At 41.3% G+C, this 18,843-nt stretch overlaps 1 protein-coding gene across 1 annotated transcript in view; it reads right to left on the reverse strand.

Moving 5' to 3' along the window:
• Positions 1–18,843, reverse strand: part of LOC135556901 (receptor-type tyrosine-protein phosphatase beta-like) — a 126,602-nt gene that overhangs the window by 15,177 nt on the left and 92,582 nt on the right. Inside the window, exons 19-30 of the mRNA XM_064990309.1 lie at positions 16,974–17,234; positions 14,807–15,067; positions 12,742–13,002; positions 12,252–12,512; positions 11,762–12,022; positions 9,696–9,956; positions 3,095–3,349; positions 2,660–2,920; positions 2,182–2,466; positions 1,745–2,008; positions 1,300–1,560; positions 90–347 (exon numbers count right to left, since the gene is read on the reverse strand). Coding sequence (XP_064846381.1) covers positions 90–347; positions 1,300–1,560; positions 1,745–2,008; positions 2,182–2,466; positions 2,660–2,920; positions 3,095–3,349; positions 9,696–9,956; positions 11,762–12,022; positions 12,252–12,512; positions 12,742–13,002; positions 14,807–15,067; positions 16,974–17,234 — 3,150 coding nt within the window. The remainder of the gene's footprint in view (positions 1–89; positions 348–1,299; positions 1,561–1,744; positions 2,009–2,181; positions 2,467–2,659; positions 2,921–3,094; positions 3,350–9,695; positions 9,957–11,761; positions 12,023–12,251; positions 12,513–12,741; positions 13,003–14,806; positions 15,068–16,973; positions 17,235–18,843) is intronic.

Here is an 18,843-nt window from a genome sequence, read left to right on the forward strand (position 1 = left end):
ACCAAATATGAATTTAAACAAATTGGTCCATGCTAAACAAATGGAGTACAGTTGGAATGTTGGACTTTTATAGACATGTACTGACTTACACGTTGCATTTGTAACATTTAGTGCCTCAGTGAGTGGTCCACTATTGGTGGCCACTTTGACAACATAGACTTTCCCTGGCTTCAGGTTCTGGAACACAACTGATAGATAGTTGTTGGAGATGGTACGGTTGTCTTCCATCACATTGTTTTTGTAGATAGTAACGGTGTAGTTGTCCACCTGTCCCATAGGTCTATACCAGGTCACACTCATGTTGGTTGTTGTTCCTATGGCGATGAGGTTTTTCACCACCGCAGGTTCTGAAGGGTGGATAGAAGGGATAAAAACATTAACATTTCACATTTTAGACTAGAGATACAGAGATCTTAAATGTGTTAAATGTGTCTTTAACTTGGCTTTTATTTGACCTTTATTTAACTAGGCAAGTCAGTTAAAAGAACAAATTCTTATTTTCAATGACGGCCTAGGAACAGTGGGTTAACTGCCTCGTTCAGGGGCAGAACAACAGATTTGTACCTTGTCAGCTCGGGGATTTGAACTTGCAACCTTTCGATTACTAGCCCAAAACTCTAACCACTAGGCTCCTACACTTAATATATGAAATACGCACTGTCACCCGTCTCGGATGAAATCCACTTTGCTATGTAAAGAAGGTAAAAGTGAGAAGGGGAGAAAGCCAAGGGATGAAGGGTTGAAGGGAAGAAGGGATCAAGGGAGGAAGGGATGAAGAGTTGAAGGGAGGAAGGGTTGAAGAGAGGAAGGGATGAAGGGAGGAAGGGTTGACGGGAGGAAGGGATGAAGAGTTGAAGGGAGGAAGGGTTGAAAGATTGAAGGGAGGAAGGGTTGACGGGAGGAAGGGTTGACGGGAGGAAGGGTTGACGGGAGGAAGGGTTGACGGGAGGAAGGGATGAAGAGTTGAAGGGAGGAAGGGTTGAAAGATTGAAGGGATGAAGGGTTGAAAGATTGAAGGGATGAAGGGTTGACTGGAGGAAGGGCTGACGGGAGGAAGGGATGAAGGGTTGAAGGGATGAAGGGTTAAAAGGAAGAAGGGTTGAAGGGTTGACGGGAGGAAGGGGGAAGGGATGAAGGGTTGAAGGGAGGAAGGGTTGAAGAGAGGAAGGGATGAAGGATGAAGGGTTGACGGGAGGAAGGGATGAAGGGTTGACGGGAGGAAGGGATGAAGGGTTGAAGGGATGAGGGGTTGAAAGGAAGAAGGGTTGAAGGGAGGAAGGGGGATCTTTAGAACTGTACTTGTGCAGATTATCGTCTCCGTTGAATCAGACTTAACACCCTGGACGACCGTGACCACAGAGCAGTTATAACAGTTCCCAGGAGTGAGATTGGTGAAGGTGTACATCTCGACCATGGTTGAGCTCTCTACCACAGAACCATTCTTGGAGATGGTCACCAGATATGAGTAGGTTGGTTTGTGGTCATTTGGCTTGAGCCAGGAAAGTCTGATAGCGGTTGTGTTCAGACCCTCAAACGTGAGGTTACTGACCACGTTGGGTTCTGAAGGGCAAAGAGGGTAGATATCATATTAATATCATCTATAACACAGAATCATATCGCAGACAGTGTTATACACCTCCTGACTACCCCAGAGTAACTGCAGTTTGCTGGCTGACTAGAATGCTCTTGCATTTCTCTTGGATTCCTCTACGAATAGCTTTGGAAGTTTAGAACACTGGCTTACTAGTGTTACAGAACGTGCGTTCTGGAGTTCCTTCGCTTCCCGTTGCTGCTACCGAGGTAACAGTGAAGTTGTAGCCAGTCCCAGGTTCTAGGTCATTGACTTGTGTGAAGTTGGTACTGACTGTTTTCGGTACAGGGCCTGTAGCCTTTATGTACTGGACTCTATAGGTGTAGTAGTTCTTAACCTCCACAGGGTCAGTCCACTGTAGCTTACATGAGGAGTTGGACAACGGGGTGGCTGTGAGGTTCACCACTGGTTTGGGTACTAGGAGGAATGGAGAGAAAAAAATCTACCTTAAATCAGTGATCTTACTACGATATTAAATGTGTTAAGGCATGTAGGATTATTAGAAAGGTTTCAGAATATTTCTGCAACATTTTCAGTCAAAACGTCACCCAGAGCACAGTCTACTGAACGGTTGTCACAAGTCTACTCACAGGTACATTCCGATGCATAAACACTGGTGCTTTCTAGATTCTGAGGTCCCATGGTTTTCACTGTGATGGTGTAGCAAGTCCCAGAGGACAGAGAGGTCAGGTTACTGCTGAGACTAGCGGTAGAGGGAGACTGGTTTCTCTCTCCTAAACCAGTCCCATTAAGCTGGTAGCTTATGTTATAGGAGATGCCTTGCGCTCCAATCATTAGACCCGGGGTTGTCCATTGGACAACGAGGGAGCTGGTTGTCCTCTCTGTGATGGTGAGGGGTCCAGGTGGGTTGGGATCTATGGAAGAGAAATAAGAGTGATGCTAGGAAAGTTGCAAACACAAATTCTCATTCACACAAACACACATTAGGTGCTTTAGCTTTTTATTCAGGACAAAACCAGAGAAAACATTCTCACACTCGCATACAAACTTTTATGAACTTCAAACTACAGTAAATGCATAGTATGTACATCATTGACCATGACTTACTGGTGGCTAACTGGACCCGAGCAGACTGGTTCATAAAGTCTCCAGCTACAGCAGTCACTGTGACCTCATAAACCCTCCCAGGCTGTAACCCAGTGAAGCTGGCCTCCCTGGTATGTGTGGTATTGCTGGATGTATAGTTCAAAGCAGCATTAAATATGTTCACGCTGTAGAAGTTCACAGTTCCGTTACGCAAGGTCCATGTCACATTCAGCTGACTTGTTCCTCGTCTCGTAGCCACAATGTCCACAGGTTGTTCAGGTTCTGTCAAAAGCAGAAAAGGTTAATTGCAATGACTGATGGAAAATATGGACAGAAAAGAGAAAACCACAACCAACTTTGGTTAGATTGTTTTGCCATTTTCGACATTGACATTTCCACCTTATCCATGAATCCATATCATTTGAATCATAAAATAATACTTGCAAAATAACATACTTGTAAAATTGATTGTTTTACTGTCTTCTCCTACAGTTGTGTTATCTCCAGCCACTGCAGAGACTGTGAAGAGGTACTGCACTCCAGCAGTCAGCCCAGTAATGGTAGTGAAGGTTTTTGGGACATTCTGACTAATATTGGCATCAGTACACTCTACTCTATAGAAGAAGCTGTTTCCCTCTGGTTGAGTCCAGTTCAGAGACACAGATGATGTTGTGATTTCAGAGACAAAGAGGTTGCGGACAACTGCAGGCTCTGTAACGGAGGAATAGGGATTTTTTTAAATGACACTAATATAAACATTTAAAAACAATGTGATTTTATTTTTATTTAATCAGGTAAATTGACTGAGAATACACTCTCATTTACAGCAACAACCTGGGGAATAGTTACAGGGGAGAGGATGAATGAGCCAATTGTAAACTGGGGATGATCAGGTGGCCATGATGGTATGAGGGCCAGATTGGGAATTTAGCCAGGACACTGGGGTTAACACCCCTACTCTTACAATAAGTGCCATGGGATATTTAGTGACCACAGAGATTCAGGACAACTGTTCAATGTCCCATCCAAAAAACAGCACTCGACACAGGGAAATGGGAAACATTTTTAGACCTGAGAAAAGAGTGCCTCCTACTGGACCTCCAACACCACTTCCAGCAGCATCTGGTCTCCCATCTAGGGACTAACCAGGACCAACCCTGCTGAGCTTAAGAAACCAGCCAGCAGTGGAACGCAGGGTGGTATGCTGCTGACTAATATTCTTATTTTCATTAATTTTCTTATTTTACTTTTATTTAACTAGGCAAGTCAGTGAAGAACAAATTCGTATTTACAATGACAGCCTAGGAACAGAGGGTTAACTGCCTGTTCAGTGGCAGAAATGCTGATTTCTACCTTGTCAGCTCAGGAATTTAATCTAGCAACCTTTTAGTTACTGGCCCAATGTTCTAACCACTAGGTCACCTGCCACCCCATTGATCGATTGCTTGCTACATCATTTGTTTTTACTTTTGCATGATTTACATACACTATATATACCAAAGTATGTGGACACCCCATCAAATTAGTGGATTTGGCTATAGTGTCTTAGCTTGTATTACTCATTTATATAATAAGAAAGACTCCAAGGAAGTGAACTGGAGCTTCACATTTACTAAAGCTAGTTAGTACAAGAATAACATAGCAACACTACGCATGACCAAGGGCGCACCATTCTTAAAGGGGACAGTAATTAACAGAACATTCCTTCTCTAATACAATGAGAATTACTTTTACCAAACCACAAGTGAAGCATTTCCCAGAAATTGTTGTAAGTTATTTTGCATCTTTGATTTGAACTTTAACAGTGTAAGTTTTTGGTTGTGTTTGTTTGCTTATAAGTCTAGTCTGTCTGGACAGGACCTTTGTTCTGGGTAGCGCCTTGGATTGTCTGGAGACTCCTGCACATCCTCACTGTGTGCTTGTTCCATTATAGCTTCTGCTATAGCAGCACCTTCATCCACACTTTCCCTTCTTTCAGCCTGGTGTCTCTACTGCCCCACCGTCCTCTACAGTTCCCTGCGTGTCACTCCCAGGATCTCTCTGTGCCTGTTCTCTCTCAGTTGTTGTGCTGTTTTCCGTGGAATGCATTTGGTTAATGTGACGTCACCACATTAGCACTGGGGTCACTTGAATCTGGTAAGTTCTGGGTTCCGTTTGTGCCTGTACTGTCCCTCTTGTCCATTTCCCTCCCCTTCTGTAGTCTCGCACCATCACTTCTTGTCCTGTTTGGAGATGGCGCTCCCGGCCACCGGAGAGCATCTTGGCTTCTATGTTCAGCACTTCATTACGCCTGTTTGGCTTCATGATGTCCAGCTGTGTGCGGAGAGGCCTCCCAAACATTAGTGCTGCTGGGCTTTCATTTGTCGAGTCCTTGCTTTAGGGTTTGCACAAAGCGTTCTGCCAGCCCATTGGTGGCAAGGTGGTACGGAGCAGAGGTTGATTCCATTTACTGACATGAATCTTGTAAACTCGTCACTTACGAAAGCTTGCGTGTTGTCGCATACCAGCTGCAGAGGCCATCCGAAGTGTGCAAACGTTGTTCTGAGACACTCTATCGTCTGAGCTGAGGTGGAGGAGGCAGTGCAAAACACCTCTGGCCATTTGGAATGGGCATCAACTATAACCAGAAACATGTGATTTTCAAAGGGACCAGTATAGTCCACATGAATTCTCTGCCATGGCTCTGTGGGCCATACCCCTGGGTGGACTGGGACAGGAGCAGGCATGTGGAGGGTTTCCAAACATCCGCTCTCAAATCAAATCACATTTGTATTAGTCATATGCTTACTAACAAGCCCCTAACGAAAAATGCAGTTTAAAAAATATGAATAAGAAATAAAAGGAAGAAGTAATTAAAGAGCAGCAGTAAAATAACAATAGCGAGACTATATACAGGGAGTACCAGTAGAGAGTCAATGTGTGGTGGTACCGGTTAGTCCAGGTAATTGAGGTAATATGTACATGTATGTAGAGTTATTAAAGTTATTATGCATAGATAATAACAGAGAGTAGCAGGGGCGTAAAAGAAGGGGTGGGGGGGCAACGCAAATAGTCTGGGTAGCTATTAGATTAGATGTTCAGGAGTCTTATGGCTTGGGGGTGGAAGCTGATAAGGAGCGAGACTTGGCACTACAGTGCCGCTTGCTGTTCATTGTTTTCTACCTGTTGATCCAAACCGGGCCACCAGAAGTGGATCCTCGAACAGCTTCATTGTTTCTTGATCCAGACCAGACCACCAGAAGTGGCTCCTCGCAAACAGCTTAATTTTTGTTGATCCAGACCAGGCCACCAGAAGTGGCTTCTTATGAGCAGCTTCATTTTGACAATTCCAACATACCCTTTATGTAGTTGCTGCAAAACCTGATGTTGGCATTGACTATCATTCCCCACATCAAACATCCTTGGTACATTGTGTTAGGTTCTATATTTATTTTATTATTTAATGAGGCAAGTCAGTTAAGAACAAATTCTTATTTACAATGACGGCCTAGGAACAGTGAGTTAACTGCCTTGTTCAGGGGCAGCATGATAGATTTTTACTTGTCAGCTCAGAGATTCGACCTAGAAACATTTCAGTTACTGGTCCAATGCTCTAAACACTAGGCTAACTACTGCCCTGGCAAATTAACCTTAGAACATTTCACGGAGTGCTGCTTTTGATACCATCGATCACCACATTATTTTGGAGAGAGTGGAAACCCAAATTGGTCTACAAGGACAAGTTCTGGCCTGGTTTAGATCTTATCTGTTGAAAAGATATCAGTTTGTCTCTGTGAATGGTTTGCCATCTGACAAATCAACTGTAAATTTCGGTGTTCCTCAAGGTTCCGTTTTAGGACCACTATTGTGGGGATGTTTTACCTCTTGGGGATGTCATTCGAAAACATAATATTAACTTTCACTGCTATGCGGATGACACACAGCTGTACATTTCAAGTAAACATGGTGAAGCCCCAAAATTGCCCTCGCTAGAAGCATGTGTTTTAGACATAAGGAAGTGGATGGCTGCAAACGTTCTACTTTTAAACTCGGACAAAACAGAGATGCTTGTTCTAGGTCCCAAGAAACAAAGAGATATTCTGTTCAATCTGACAATTAATTTTAATGGTTGTACAGTCGTCTCAAATAAAACTGTTTAGGACCTTGGCGTTACTCTGGACCCTGATCTCTCTTTTGAAGAACATATCAAGACCATTTCAAGGACAGCTTTTTTCCATCTACGTAACATTGCAAAAATCAGAAACTTTCTGTCCAAAAATGATGCAGAAAAATGTATCCATGCTTTTGTCACTTCTAGGTTAGACTACTGCAATGCTCTACTTTCCGGATAAAGCACTAAATACACTTCTGTTAGTGCAAAATGCGGCTGCTAGAATCCTGACTAGAACCAAAAAATGTGATCATATTACTCCAATGCTAGCCACCCTACATTGGCTTCCTATCAAGGCAAGGGCTGATTTCAAGGTTTTACTGCTAACCTACAAATCATTACATGGGCTTGCTCCTACCTATCTCTCTGATTTGGTCCTGCCGTACATACCTACACGTACGCTACGGTCACAAGACGCAGGCCTCCTAATTGTCCCTAGAATTTCTAAGCAAACAGCTGGAGGCAGGGCTTTCTCCTATAGAGCTCAATTTTTATGGAATAGTCTGCCTACCCATGTGAGAGACGCAAACTCGGTCTCAACCTTTAAGTCTTTACTGAAGACTCATCTCTTCAGTGGGTCATATGATTGAGTGTAGTCTAGCCCAGGAGTGTGAAGGTGAACGGAAAGGCTCTGGAGCAACGAACCGCCCTTGCTGTCTCTGCCTGGTCGGTTCCCCTCTTTCCACTGGGATTCTCTGCCTCTATCTCTATTACAGGTGCTGAGTCACTGGCTTACTAGGGCTCTTTCATACCGTCCCTAGGAGGGGTGCGTCACTTGAGTGGGTTGAGTCATTGATGTGATCTTCCTGTTTGGGTTGGCGCCCCCCCCCCCCCCCCCCTGGGTTGTGTCGTGGCGGAGATCTTTGTGGGCTATACTCGGCCTTGTCTCAGGATGGTAAGTTGGTGGTTGAAGATATCCCTCTAGTGGTGTGGGGGCTTTGGCAAAGTGTGTGGGGTTATATCCTTCCTGTTTGGCCCTGTCGAGGGATGTCATCGGATGGGGCCACAGTGTCTCCTGACCCCTCCTGTCTCAGCCTCCAGTATTTATGCTGCAGTAGTTTATGTGTCGGGGGGCTAGGGTCAGTTTGTTATATCTGGAGTACTTCTCCTGTCCTATCCGGTGTCCTGTGTGAATTTAAGTATGCTTTTCTCTAATTCTCTTTCTCTCTCTCGAAGGACCTGAGCCCTAGGACCATGCCTCAGGACTACCGAGCATGATGACTCCTTGCTGTCCCCAGTCCACCTGGCCGTGCTGCTGCTCCAGTTTCAACTGTTCTGCCTGTGATTATTATTATTTGACCATGCTGGTCATTTATGAACATTTGAACATCTTGGCCATGTTCTTTTATAATCTCCACCCGGCACAGCCAGAAGAGGATTGGCCACCCCACATAGCCTGGTTCCTCTCTAGGTTTCTTCCTAGGTTTTGGCCTTTCTAGGGAGTTTTTCCTAGCCACCGTGCTTCTACACCTGCATTGCTTGCTGGTTGGGGTTTTAGGCTGGGTTTCTGTACAGCACTTTGAGATATCAGCTGATGTACGAAGGGCTATATAAATAAATTTGACTTGATTTGACAGGTGACATTTTGCGGTTGTGGTGCCTGTACCACTGCATCGATTTTGTCCTGAGTTTTGTGCAATCCATTGCGGTCAATTTCACGTCCACAAAAGACAATCTTGTCCTTGAAGAACTCCCACTTCGGTAATTTACCTGTAGTCCATACCCTTTGCTGTTTCTGTATGACAATGCCCCCGTGCACAGAGCGACATCCATACAGAAGTGGTCTGTCGAGAGCGGTGTGGAAGAAGTTGACTGGCCTGCATAGAACCCTAACCTCAACCGCATAGAACACCTTTGGGATGAATTGGAACGTCGACTGCGAGCCAGGCCTAATCACCCAACAGTGCCCGACCTCACTCATGCTCTTCTAGCCAAATTAAAGCAAGACCCAGCAGCAAGGTTCCAACATGTAGTGGAAAGCCTTCCCAGAAGAGTTGAGGCTGTTATAGCATCTAATGGGGGGACAACCTCGATATTAATACTCTGTCCACATACTTCTTGTGATTTAGTGTATATAACCATTGAATGTTGAAGAATATAACTTATGAATGCCATTAAATTAGTTAAACTATCATACCCCATCAGAACCCAACATATAATATTGTTTTACTCAGATTTTAAACAAACACTGCATAGCCTCAAAATAAGAATAGGATATGTTTCTAACTGAATGTATATTAATGTGAATTCTGGCATTATTATGGATAATAAATTGTGAATAATGATGAGTGAGAGAGTTACAGACGCACAAATGTCATACCCCCCCCCAAGACATGGTAACCTCTCACCATTACAATAACAGGGCAAGGCAGCATTTTTGGGGGTGTATGACACATTGAACAAAAATATTAACGCAACATGCAAAACTTTAAAAGATTTTACTGAGCTACAGTTCTAATAAGGAAATCAGTTAATTGATATACATTGATTAAGCCCTAATCTATGGATTTCACATTCCTGGGAATACAGATATGCATCTGTTGGTCACAGATTCCTTAAAAAATGTGTCCCCCAATTTTATGTGACCAAAAGTATAGGGACAAATTCACTTTGTTTATTAAAGTAGTAAAATGAGAAGTATTTGGTCACATATTCATAGCATGCCATGGCTACATCAAGCTCGTGACTTAAAGTTTGTTGGGTGCTACAATGATTACGCATAATCCTGAATAAAATATTAATAATTAATGATTGAGAAATATAGACACAAATATTATAACCCCCCCCCCCCCAAAAAAATGCTAACCTCTCACCATTACATTAACAGGGGAGGTTAGCATATCAATGAATGCGAATAGTATCTGTGGCATTGAAACAATCCAACACTAAAGTATCTGAGTTACTTACTTGTATACTTAGAAACCGTCTTGCTCTGTCCTACAGTTGTGTTATCTCCAGCCACTGCAGTGACTGTGAAGAGGTACTGCACTCCAGCAGTGAGAGCAGTAACATTACAAGAGGTTTCTGGGGTATTCTGACTGCCATTGGTATTGCCATCAGTCCATTCTACTCTGAAGGAGGATCTGTTTCCGAATGGTTCAGTCCAGCTCAGAGACACAGATGATGTTGTGATTTCAGTGACAGTCAGGTTCCCGATGACTGCAGGCTCTGTGTGTGCAAGAAAGTTATATTTTGGGAAAAGATCACCAGAATCAATATTATTCATGGTATTAACCATACACTCTATGTATATAATCAGAAGCATGCTAATTCTACATACATTTAAGACAGTATGTAGGACACAAAAGTGGTACCTGTAAAAACATATTTAAAGACAGTAAGCATTATCAATGACATGAAACGTTTTGGGGACAAAAAAATTAGTTTTCAATAAAGGACAAGCACTCAAGACCAATTTTGCAGTTGATTGCAGATAAACACATTTCCTAAATATTTTGGATCAGTTGGAGTCTACACTCCCTTCAAAAGAGAGAATTATGTGAACCAAAACTACAATGACTGACAGATATACTGGTTAAAATGATAGGTAATCCTTCAGTAGTCTTATCAGCAGCGACTGCAGCAACTATGAGTCTGTACTGCACTTCAGCAGTTAGCTCAGTTACATTAAAGGCTGTCTCAATGGTAGTTCAATTCATATCTCTACTGCCATGAGTCCACTCTACTCTATAGAAGGAGCTGTTTCCCAATGGTTCAATCCAGCTCAGAGACACAGATGATGTCGGGATTTCAGACAGAGGTCCCTGATGACTTCAGGTTGTACATGAGCAAGAAAGGTGATTTTAGGGGACACGAGACTAGGGTTGGGTGGTATTCAGATTTGTATATCATCATAACGTTCTTCTCTCAGGCAGGAATTTACGGTATTACAGGCTCAGTACAGAAGGGGGCGCCAAGGGGGCCTCAAAAAATTAGAAGCCCTTTGGGAGTCTGTTACCAGAATGCTAACAAGATTAGCACAAATGATAGCAAATTTCCATGGAGGCTGCAAGCTAAATATGCCAACGAGCACAAACGAAAGCATTTTTTATTAAGAGAGGCAGTCCAGCTCAATACGTTATACATATATAGGAGCTACCGAATGTAATTTTTGGGGAGTTTGGACATTTGCAAGCGAATGTGATCAAGAGACATTGTGCAAATGAACAGTACTGGTTCTGGAGCAGCAGGTGTAAATGCTGTGTCTGTGTGGAGTCCGGAGTTGCTCGGGCAACGGGACTGCCTGCTCCGCTCGAAGAAGATGGAAGCGGACGGGCTGATGGGGGAGAAGACAACGGGCCGAGAACAGAAAAAACTCAAGTCTACACGAGACAATAATATATCTTCAAAGACATCAGTACTAAAAGTACAATGCCGCCATTTTCATCACAATATCAAATCATGTCTGGATAACAATTAAGTAACTTACTGTGATTGTTTTAAATTAAATGGTCAAAAAAAGAACAAATATAGGTTATTTACAAATAGAGCAACTTGTCAAGCAGGAATTTAGCTGAGACTGTCTAGTAGAGGTCTGAGTGGGGTTGTGGAAACCTTTAAACTAGCTGTTATTGGCAGAGAGTTTTGGAACTCGTTCATATTGGTCTTTAAACAAATGATTCTCCGGGTGATGTCACAGGGCAGGCCAAAACTCCGTCCCACCAAAACAGATTGAAATGTCAGGCGTTTTCTTTCAAACAGCTCTTACATTAAAAGGGAATTAACATAATCTTCACCATTTCAGAGTATTATTCCAACATCACAGTGTAGAAAAATACAATACACAGGAAAATCACGTGACGACACTGGGCCTTTATAGGCCAAAATATACACTGACCAGAGGGATGGATCAGCCTCCAGACCTGAAAAATGTCCGTTAACACCAAGAGTTCTACAACTCAAAAATATCAGATACAGAATGTTGCATTAAGCAGTTAAGAAATAGAGTCCAGACAATTAAAACTTCATCTTACTTGTAAAGAGTGAAACACTGATATGTTTGCCTTCAGTCATCTCATCTCCAGCCACTGCAGTGATCTGGAATGTGTATTTCACTCCAGCAGTCAGCTCAGTTACATTAAAGGCTGTCTCATTGGTAGTTGTATTCATATCTCTATTGCCACCAGTCCATTCTAATCTATAGAAGGAGCTGTTTCCCAATGGTTCAATCCAGCTCAGAGACACAGATGATGTTGTGATTTCAGAGACAGTAAGGTTCCTGATGACTTCAGGTTCTGTGCATGCAATAAATGTACATTTTGGGAGAAGACCATACCATTCGATTACCTAGTACCTGCCTACAGTACTCTATCCCAGGATTTCATTACTTTTGATTCAAAAAAAGAAAGAGGACCTTACTCTTCCTCTTATTGCCCTCTCATTGTTGAATACAGATATTAACATAATCATTACATGGTTACACTTCAGAGAAAATATTAAGACCAATCCAATGAAAAAGCTTACTTGTAAAGAGTGCTTTCTCCTGAGCTTTTCCTTTAGTTATATTATCACCAGCCACTGCAGTGACCTTGAATGTGTATTTCACTCCAGCAGTCAGCTCAGTTACATTAAAGGCTGTCTCATTGGTAGTTGTATTCATATCTCTATTGCCACCAGTCCATTCTACTCTATAGAAGGAGCTGTTTCCCAATGGTTCAATCCAGCTCAGAGACACAGATGATGTTGTGATTTCAGAGACAGTAAGGTTCCTGATGACTTCAGGTTCTGTGCATGCAAGAAATGTACATTTTGGGAGAAGACCATACCATTCGATTACCTAGTACCTGCCTACAGTACTCTATCCCAGGATTTCATTACTTTTGATTCAAAAAAAGAAAGAGGACCTTACTCTTCCTCTTATTGCCCTCTCATTGTTGAATACAGATATTAACATAATCATTACATGGTTACACTTCAGAGAAAATATTAAGACCAATCCAATGAAAAAGCTTACTTGTAAAGAGTGCTTTCTCCTGAGCTTTTCCTTTAGTTATATTATCACCAGCCACTGCAGTGACCTTGAATGTGTATTTCACTCCAGCAGTCAGCTCAGTTACATTAAAGGCTGTCTCATTGGTAGTTGTATTCATATCTCTACTGCCACCAGTCCACTCTACTCTATAGAAGGAGCTGTTTCCCAATGGTTCAATCCAGCTCAGAGACACAGATGATGTTGTGATTTCAGAGACAGTCAGGTTCCTGATGACTGCAGGCTCTGTGTGTGCAAGAAAGTTATATTTTGGGAAAAGATCACCAGGATCATTATTATTCATGGTACTAACCAAATACTCTATGTATATAATCAGAAGCATGCAAATTCTACATACATTTAAGGTATGTATGTAGGACACAAAAATGGTACCTCTGAAAACATATTTAAAGATAGTAAGCATTATCAATGACATGAAACGTTTTGGGGACAAAAAAAGGAGTTTTCAATAAAGGACAAGCACTTAATCATACTATCCAAGCCCAATGTTGCAGTTGATTGCAGATAACACATTTCCTAAATATTCTGGATCAGTTGGAGTCTACACTCCCTTCAAAAGAGAGAATTATGTGAACCAAAACTACAGTGACTGACAGATATACTGGTTAAAAATGATGGGTAATCCTTCAGTAGTCTTATCAGCAGCGACTGCAGCAACTATGAGTCTGTACTGCACTTCAGCAGTTAGCTCAGTTACATTAAAGGCTGTCTCAATGGTAGTTCAATTCATATCTCTACTGCCATCAGTCCACTCTACTCTATAGAAGGAGCTGTTTCCCAATGGTTCAATCCAGCTCAGAGACACAGATGATGTTGTGAATTCAGAGACAAAGAGGTTCCTGATGACTTCAGGTTCTTATGTGAGCAAGGAATTTGATTTTACGGGATAACAGAAAATATTATATCTTGAAAGACATCTGTATTAAAAGATCAATGTAGCTATTTGTTTCTCAATATTGAATCTTTTCTGGGTAACAATTCGGTACCTTACTGTCATTGTTTTCATTTCAAATGTTCAAAAACAAACTGGATAATATTTTTTATATTTTTAAGAAATTTAGCTCCTGGATATGGCACCATTCAGGCCAAAAAGTCACCCAACCAAAACAGACTGACATTCCAAACAGCTCTTACACTAAAAAGGCATGATCATAATTTTCACAATTTCACAGTATTATTCCAACCTCATAGTGTGGAAATATATATAAAACACAAAAATCCAAATGTTGACTGCACTGGGCCTTTAAATGAGACAATATACACTTCCCAGAGGGATGGATCATCCTCTAATATACACTTCCCAGAGGGATGGATCATCCTCTAATATACACTGCCCAGAGGGATGGATCATCCTCTAATATACACTGCCCAGAGGGATGGATCAGCCTCTAATATACACTGCCCAGAGGGATGGATCAGCCTCGAGACATGAAAAATGTCCGTTAACACCAAGAGTTCTACAACTCAAAAATATCAGATACAGAATGTTGCATTAAGCAGTTAAGAAATAGAGTCCAGACAATTTAAACTTCATCTTACTTGTAAAGAGTGAAACACTGATATGTTTGCCTTCAGTCATCTCATCTCCAGCCACTGCAGTGATCTGGAATGTGTATTTCACTCCAGCAGTCAGCTCAGTTACATTAAAGGCTGTCTCATTGGTAGTTGTATTCATATCTCTACTGCCACCAGTCCATTCTACTCTATAGAAGGAGCTGTTTCCCAATGGTTCAATCCAGCTCAGAGACACAGATGATGTTGTGATTTCAGAGACAGTAAGGTTCCTGATGACTTCAGGTTCTGTGCATGGAAGAAATGTACATTTTGGGAGAAGACCATACCATTAGATTACCTAGTACCTGCCTACAGTACTCTGTCCCAGGATTTCATTACTTTTGATTCAAAGAAAGAAAGAGGACCTTACTCTTCCTCTTATTGCCCTCTCATTGTTGAATACAGATATTAACATAATTATTACATGGTTACACTTCAGAGAAAATATTAAGACCAATCCAATGAAAAGGCTTACTTGTAAAGAGTGCTTTCTCCTGAGCTTTTCCTTTAGTTATATTATCACCAGCCACTGCAGTGACCTTGAATGTGTATTTCACTCCAGCAGTCAGCTCAGTTACATTAAAGGCTGTCTCATTGGTAGTTGTATTCATATCTCTACTGCCACCAGTCCATTCTACTCTATAGAAGGAGCTGTTTCCCAATGGTTCAATCCAGCTCAGAGACACAGATGATGTTGTGATTTCAGAGACAGTCAGGTTCCTGATGACTGCAGGCTCTGTGTGTGCAAGAAAGTTATATTTTGGGAAAAGATCACCAGGATCATTATTATTCATGGTACTAACCAAATACTCTATGTATATAATCAGAAGCATGCGAATTCTACATACATTTAAGGTACGTATGTAGGACACAAAAATGGTACCTCTGAAAACATATTTAAAGATAGTAAGCATTATCAATGACATGAAACGTTTTGGGGACAAAAAATGGAGTTTTCAATAAAGGACAAGTACTTAATCATACTATCCAAGCCCAATGTTGCAGTTGATTGCAGATAACACATTTCCTAAATATTCTGGATCAGTTGGAGTCTACACTCCCTTCAAAAGAGAGAATTATGTGAACCAAAACTACAGTGACTGACAGATATACTGGTTAAAAATGATGGGTAATCCTTCAGTAGTCTTATCAGCAGCGACTGCAGCAACTATGAGTCTGTACTGCACTTCAGCAGTTAGCTCAGTTACATTAAAGGCTGTCTCAATGGTAGTTCAATTCATATCTCTACTGCCATCAGTCCACTCTACTCTATAGAAGGAGCTGTTTCCCAATGGTTCAATCCAGCTCAGAGACACAGATGATGTTGTGAATTCAGAGACAAAGAGGTTCCTGATGACTTCAGGTTCTTATGTGAGCAAGAAATTTGATTTTACGGGAAAACAGAAAATATTATATCTTGAAAGACATCTGTATTAAAAGATCAATGTAGCTATTTGTTTCTCAATATTGAATCTTTTCTGGGTAACAATTCGGTACCTTACTGTCATTGTTTTCATTTCAAATGTTCAAAAACAAACTGGATAATATTTTTAATATTTTTAATAAATTTAGCTCCTGGATATGGCACCATTCAGGCCAAAAAGTCACCCAACCAAAACAGACTGACATTCCAAACAGCTCTTACACTAAAAAGGCATGATCATAATTTTCACAATTTCACAGTATTATTCCAACCTCATAGTGTGGAAATATATATAAAACACAAAAATCCAAATGTTGACTGCACTGGGCCTTTAAATGAGACAATATACACTTCCCAGAGGGATGGATCATCCTCTAATATACACTTCCCAGAGGGATGGATCATCCTCTAATATACACTGCCCAGAGGGATGGATCAGCCTCTAATATACACTGCCCAGAGGGATGGAACAGCCTCTAATATACACTTCCCAGAGGGATGGATCATCCTCTAATATACACTGCCTAGAGGGATGGAACAGCCTCTAATATACACTGCCCAGAGGGATGGATCATCCTCTAATATACACTGCCCAGAGGGATGGATCAACCTCGAGACATGAAAAATGTCCGTTAACGCCAAGAGTTCTACAACTCAAAAATATCAGATACAGAATGTTGCATTAAGCAGTTAAGAAATAGAGTCCAGACAATTTAAACTTCATCTTACTTGTAAAGAGTGAAACACTGATATGTTTGCCTTCAGTCATCTCATCTCCAGCCACTGCAGTGATCTGGAATGTGTATTTCACTCCAGCAGTCAGCTCAGTTACATTAAAGGCTGTCTCATTGGTAGTTGTATTCATATCTCTATTGCCACCAGTCCATTCTACTCTATAGAAGGAGCTGTTTCCCAATGGTTCAATCCAGCTCAGAGACACAGATGATGTTGTGATTTCAGAGACAGTAAGGTTCCTGATGACTTCAGGTTCTGTGCATGCAAGAAATGTACATTTTGGGAGAAGACCATACCATTAGATTACCTAGTACCTGCCTACAGTACTCTATCCCAGGATTTCATTACTTTTGATTCAAAGAAAGAAAGAGGACCTTACTCTTCCTCTTATTGCCCTCTCATTGTTGAATACAGATATTAACATAATTATTACATGGTTACACTTCAGAGAAAATATTAAGACCAATCCAATGAAAAGGCTTACTTGTAAAGAGTGCTTTCTCCTGAGCTTTTCCTTTAGTTATATTATCACCAGCCACTGCAGTGACCTTGAATGTGTATTTCACTCCAGCAGTCAGCTCAGTTACATTAAAGGCTGTCTCATTGGTAGTTGTATTCATATCTCTACTGCCACCAGTCCATTCTACTCTATAGAAGGAGCTGTTTCCCAATGGTTCAATCCAGCTCAGAGACACAGATGATGTTGTGATTTCAGAGACAGTCAGGTTCCTGATGACTGCAGGCTCTGTGTGTGCAAGAAAGTTATATTTTGGGAAAAGATCACCAGGATCATTATTATTCATGGTACTAACCAAATACTCTATGTATATAATCAGAAGCATGCGAATTCTACATACATTTAAGGTACGTATGTAGGACACAAAAATGGTACCTCTGAAAACATATTTAAAGATAGTAAGCATTATCAATGACATGAAACGTTTTGGGGACAAAAAATGGAGTTTTCAATAAAGGACAAGTACTTAATCATACTATCCAAGCCCAATGTTGCAGTTGATTGCAGATAACACATTTCCTAAATATTCTGGATCAGTTGGAGTCTACACTCCCTTCAAAAGAGAGAATTATGTGAACCAAAACTACAGTGACTGACAGATATACTGGTTAAAAATGATGGGTAATCCTTCAGTAGTCTTATCAGCAGCGACTGCAGCAACTATGAGTCTGTACTGCACTTCAGCAGTTAGCTCAGTTACATTAAAGGCTGTCTCAATGGTAGTTCAATTCATATCTCTACTGCCATCAGTCCACTCTACTCTATAGAAGGAGCTGTTTCCCAATGGTTCAATCCAGCTCAGAGACACAGATGATGTTGTGAATTCAGAGACAAAGAGGTTCCTGATGACTTCAGGTTCTTATGTGAGCAAGAAATTTGATTTTACGGGAAAACAGAAAATATTATATCTTGAAAGACATCTGTATTAAAAGATCAATGTAGCTATTTGTTTCTCAATATTGAATCTTTTCTGGGTAACAATTCGGTACCTTACTGTCATTGTTTTCATTTCAAATGTTCAAAAACAAACTGGATAATATTTTTAATATTTTTAATAAATTTAGCTCCTGGATATGGCACCATTCAGGCCAAAAAGTCACCCAACCAAAACAGACTGACATTCCAAACAGCTCTTACACTAAAAAGGCATGATCATAATTTTCACAATTTCACAGTATTATTCCAACCTCATAGTGTGGAAATATATATAAAACACAAAAATCCAAATGTTGACTGCACTGGGCCTTTAAATGAGACAATATACACTTCCCAGAGGGATGGATCATCCTCTAATATACACTTCCCAGAGGGATGGATCATCCTCTAATATACACTGCCCAGAGGGATGGATCAGCCTCTAATATACACTGCCCAGAGGGATGGAACAGCCTCTAATATACACTTCCCAGAGGGATGGATCATCCTCTAATATACACTGCCTAGAGGGATGGAACAGCCTCTAATATACACTGCCCAGAGGGATGGATCATCCTCTAATATACACTGCCCAGAGGGATGGATCAACCTCGAGACATGAAAAATGTCCGTTAACGCCAAGAGTTCTACAACTCAAAAATATCAGATACAGAATGTTGCATTAAGCAGTTAAGAAATAGAGTCCAGACAATTTAAACTTCATCTTACTTGTAAAGAGTGAAACACTGATATGTTTGCCTTCAGTCATCTCATCTCCAGCCACTGCAGTGATCTGGAATGTGTATTTCACTCCAGCAGTCAGCTCAGTTACATTAAAGGCTGTCTCATTGGTAGTTGTATTCATATCTCTATTGCCACCAGTCCATTCTACTCTATAGAAGGAGCTGTTTCCCAATGGTTC

The sequence above is a fragment of the Oncorhynchus masou genome, chromosome 15, assembly GCF_036934945.1.
Source record: "Oncorhynchus masou masou isolate Uvic2021 chromosome 15, UVic_Omas_1.1, whole genome shotgun sequence".
Classification (NCBI taxonomy): Eukaryota; Metazoa; Chordata; class Actinopteri; order Salmoniformes; family Salmonidae; genus Oncorhynchus; species Oncorhynchus masou.